The 5,000-nt window shown below is 43.0% G+C and overlaps 1 protein-coding gene across 2 annotated transcripts in view; it reads right to left on the reverse strand.

Annotated features, from left to right (window-relative positions):
- The window catches only part of LOC143276489 (alpha-glucosidase-like), a 59,815-nt gene that overhangs the window by 8,922 nt on the left and 45,893 nt on the right, over positions 1 to 5,000 (reverse strand). For both annotated transcript variants that reach the window (XM_076581006.1, XM_076581007.1), the window contains 2 exons: positions 1,686 to 1,801; positions 1,037 to 1,232 (listed from right to left, as the gene is read on the reverse strand). In XM_076581006.1, coding sequence (XP_076437121.1) covers positions 1,037 to 1,232; positions 1,686 to 1,801 — 312 coding nt within the window. The remainder of the gene's footprint in view (positions 1 to 1,036; positions 1,233 to 1,685; positions 1,802 to 5,000) is intronic.

Genomic DNA, 5,000 nt, shown 5'->3' on the forward strand with positions numbered 1-5,000 from the left:
TTCCGATCTCCCAGGTCAACATATGTGCAGACCTGCCAGTTCCTGAACCCCCTTCGTGTGTATACGCACACAGAAGATCAAATACGCACGTTAAAGATCCTGTAATCCATGTCAGCGTTCGGTGGATTATAGAAACAAGAACATACCCAGCATGCACACCCCAAAAAACGGAGTATGGCTGCCTACATGGTGTGGTAAATAAACAAAACTGTCATACACGTAAAATGTTACATGTTTGCGTTTGAGTGTGTATGTGTGCGTGCGACACAGGAAACGAACGATGAGCGCCAAATGGCAGCCGTCAATTTCGCTCTACCATATAGGCAGCCTGGTGTGTAAATGACCCCGTGTTTGTAAAGCGCTTACAGCTTGGTCTCCGACCGAGGATATGCGCTATATAAGTATCCATACCAATCAATCAAAAACGTATATATTGTAAGACAGTCGTTTTCGACTATGCCCATCAGAACAGCACAGGAGGTAAGTGCTGTCCCGACTATCTGGGCTAGAATCTGATTACAGTGGAGGATGTCTTGCCCAAGTTACATTCCCACTCTCTCGGCCAAGAGGGTTTTAGGACAGTCGGCGTTGGGATGGTTCTCAAAGACCAACTAGCCCCAAAGGCTGCAGCGCTAAGAGCCAGTGCAATTTTGCCTCCTAGTTTGAGAGTCATAATCCTTCACAAAAGACTAAGCTGTAAGTGATTTCCTATTGGAGAAACCATTGAAAATACAGCTCTCACTTTGCAGTACAGCCGTTTGTTCTGTTACCAGCATTTCTGTTGGAGCTGTCTGACAACAAACACCTACCTAACAACCAAGTCATGGAACTCACCAGCCAGTTAGTCCATCTGTGTTCTGATCTCTGCATTTCTCTTGAAACTCTCTGAGAACAAACACCTACCAACCAACCAACCAACCAACCAACCAACTCACCAGCCAGTTGGCCCATCTGTGTACTGATCTCTGCATTTCTCTTGAAACTCTCTGAGAACAAACACCTACCAACCAACCAACCAACCAACCAACCAACTCACCAGCCAGTTGGCCCATCTGTCGGAGGGCATGGAGTTGATCCACTGCCTGACGACATTGGCCACCCCCTGGCCCCGAGTCGACTGGTCCACGTGCAGACAGAAGGTGTTGAGGGGAAAGTTCACCCCGTCCCGATTGAAGTGTCCGTAGTACTGCATGATGTCCTGTACCGCTCCACTTCGGTCTGCGTACAGCAGTCTGCTGGGACAGACACACAGAGATTGGATAAACTGATGGCTGCTTTGATCGTAACAGGGTTTGTTTTTTTACCATAAAAATCTTCTTCTTCTTCTTCTTCTTCTTCTTCTTCTTCTTCTTCTTCGCTCATGGGCTGCAACTCCCACGTTCACTTGTATGTCCACGAGTGGGCTTTTAATTGTATGACCGTTTTTACCCCGCCATGTTGGCAGCCATACTCCGTTTTCAGGGGTTACCATATGATGATGATGATGACAATACTACCACTAATGATGAAACATTGCTATCTCAAAGTTTAAACTCTCAAAAAAAAATCTACTAATAGTGGCTTAGCACTGTTTAAAAACCACAGTTTTTTGACATGTTGAAAAGAGACAATTACACACAGACAGACAGACACTCACAGACACATGCAGAGACAGAGAAAGACACAGACAGACAGATAACACCTACTTGTATCTCCCCGTCTTGTTACCATAGTCATCCAAAAAAGCGCGCCACCTCGCAAACACATCGTGGATTTCATTCCGTCCGTACGTGTAGGTGTGGTTGTATGAGTCATAGCTGTCCTGCACAAATCACATCACTAATTGGTTGTGAGTCATAGCTGTCCTGCACAAATCAAACCACTAATTGGTTGTATGGGTCATTGCTGTCCTGCACAAATCATACCACTAATTGGTTGTAGGAATCATAGCTGTCCTGCACAAATCACACCACTAATTGGTTGTATGAGTCATAGCTGTCCTGCACAAATCGCACCGCTAATTGGTTGTAGAAGTCATAGCTGTCCTGCACAAAGCACACCGCTAATTGGTTGTAGAAGTCATAGCTGTCCTGCACAAATCACACCGCTAATATGTTGTATGAGTCATTGCTGTCCTGCACAAATCACACCGCTAATTGATTGTGAGTCATAGCTGTCCTGCACAAATCACACCACTAATTGGTTGTATGAGTCATTGCTGTCCTGCACAAATCACACCACTAATTGATTGTGAGTCATAGCTGTCCTGCACAAATCACACCGCTAAATAATGTAGTGTCCTGCACAAATCACACCACTAATTGGTTGTATGAGTCATAGCTGTCCTGCACAAATCACACCACTAATTGGTTGTAGAAGTCATAGCTGTCCTGCACAAATCACACCACTAATTGGTTGTAGGAGTCATAACTGTCCTGCACAAATCACACCACTAATTGGTTGTATGAGTCATAGCTGTCCTGCACAAATCACACCACTAACTGGTTGTGTGAGTCATGGCTGTCCTGCACAAATCACATCGCTAATTGGTTGTATGAGTCACAGCTGTCCTGCACAAATCACACCGCTAATTGGTTGTATGAGTCATAGCTGTCCTGCACAAATCACACCACTAATTGATTGTATGAGTCATAGCTGTCCTGCACAAATCACACCACTAATTGGTTGTATGAGTCATAGCTGTCCTGCACAAATCACACCGCTAATTGATTGTGAGTCATAGCTGTCCTGCACAAATCACACCACTAATTGATTGTAGAAGTCATAGCTGTCCTGCACAAATCACACTGCTAATTGGTTGTATGAGTCATAGCTGTCCTGCACAAATCACACTGCTAATTGGTTGTATAAGTCATAGCTGTCCTGCAAAAATCACACCGCTAATTGGTTGTATGAGTCATAGCTGTCCTGCACAAATAACACCACTAACTGGTTGTAGAAGTCATTGCTGTCCTGCACAAAACACACCACTAATTGGCTGTAGAAGTCATTGCTGTCCGGCACAAATCACACCACTAATTGATTGTACAAGTCATAGCTGTCCTGTACAAATCACACCGCTAATTGGTTGTATGAGTCATAGCTGTCCTGCACAAATCACACCACTAATTGGATGTATGAGTCATAGCTGTCCTGCACAAATCACACCACTAATTGGTTGTAGAAGTCATTGCTGTCCTGCACAAATCACACCACTAATTGGTTGTAGAAGTCATTGCTGTCCTGCACAAATCACACCACTAATTGATTGTAGAAGTCATAGCTGTCCTGAACAAATCACACCACTAATTGATTGTAGAAGTCATAGCTGTCCTGTACAAATCACACCGCTAATTGGTTGTAGAAGTCATAGCTGTCCTGCACAAATCAGACCACTAATTGGTTATATGAGTCATAGCTGTCCTGCACAAATCACACCACTAATTGGTTGTAGAAGTCATAGCTGTCCTGCACAAATCACACCGCTAATTGGTTGTATGAGTCATAGCTGTCCTGCACAAATCGCACCACTAATTGGTTGTAGAAGTCATAGCTGTTCTGCACAAATTACACTGCTAATTGGTTGTAGAAGTCATAGCTGTCCTGAACAAATCACACCACAAATTGATTGTAGAAGTCATTGCCGTCCTGCACAAATCACACTGCTAATTGTTTGTATGAGTCATAGCTGTCCTGCACAAATCACACCACTAATTGATTGTAGAAGTCATAGCTGTCCTGCACAAATCACACCACTAATTGGTTATGAGTCATAGCTGTCCTGCACAAATCACACCGCTAACTGATTGTATGAGTCATAGCTGTCCTGCACAAATCACACCACTAATTGGTTGTATGAGTCATAGCTGTCCTGCAAAAATCACACCACTAATTGATTGTAGAAGTCATTGCTGCCCTGCACAAATCACACCGCTAATTGGTTGTATGAGTCATAGCTGTCCTGCACAAATCACACTGCTAATTGGTTGTATAAGTCATAGCTGTCCTGCACAAATCACACCGCTAATTGGTTGTAGAAGTCATAGCTGTCCTGCACAAATCACACCGCTAATTGGTTGTATGAGTCATAGCTGTCCTGCACAAATCACACCACTAATTGGTTGTAGAAGTCATTGCTGTCCTGCACAAATCACACCGCTGATTGGTTGTAGAAGTCATAGTTGTCCTGAACAAATCACACCGCTAATTGGTTGCAGTGTCATGCACAAATCACATTGCTAATTGGTTGTAGTGTCCTGTACAAATCACATTGCTAATTGGTTGTAGTGTCCTGTACAAATCACATTGCTAATTCGTTGTAGTGTCAAGCACAAATCACATTGCTAATTGGTTGTAGTGTCCTGTACAAATCACATTGCTAATTCGTTGTAGTGTCAAGCACAAATCACATTGCTAATTGGTTGTAGTGTCATGCACAAATCACATTGCTAATTGGTTGTAGTGTCATGCACAAATCACATTGCTAATTGGTTGTAGTGTCATGCACAAATCACATTGCTAATTGGTTGTAGTGTCATGCACAAATCACACTGCTAATTGGTTGTAGTCTCCTGCACAAATCACATTGCTAATTGGTTGTAGTGTCCTGTACAAATCACATTGCTAATTGGTTGTAGTGTCCTGTACAAATCACACTGCTAATTGGTTGTAGTGTCATGCACAAATCACATTGCCAATTGGTTGTAGTGTCATGCACAAATCACACTGCTAATTGGTTGTAGTGTCCTGTACAAATCACACTGCTAATTGGTTGTAGTGTCCTGTACAAATCACATTGCTAATTGGTTGTAGTGTCCTGTACAAATCACATTGCTAATTGGTTGTAGTGTCCTGTACGAATAACATTGCTAATTGGTTGTAGTGTCCTGTACAAATCACATTGCTAATTGGTTGTAGTGTCATGCACAAATCACACTGCTAATTGGTTGTAGTGTCCTGTACAAATCACATTGCTAATTGGTTGTAGTGTCATGCACAAATCACACTGCTAATTGGTTGTA

The sequence above is a fragment of the Babylonia areolata genome, chromosome 32, assembly GCF_041734735.1.
Source record: "Babylonia areolata isolate BAREFJ2019XMU chromosome 32, ASM4173473v1, whole genome shotgun sequence".
Lineage (NCBI taxonomy): Eukaryota > Metazoa > Mollusca > Gastropoda > Neogastropoda > Buccinidae > Babylonia > Babylonia areolata.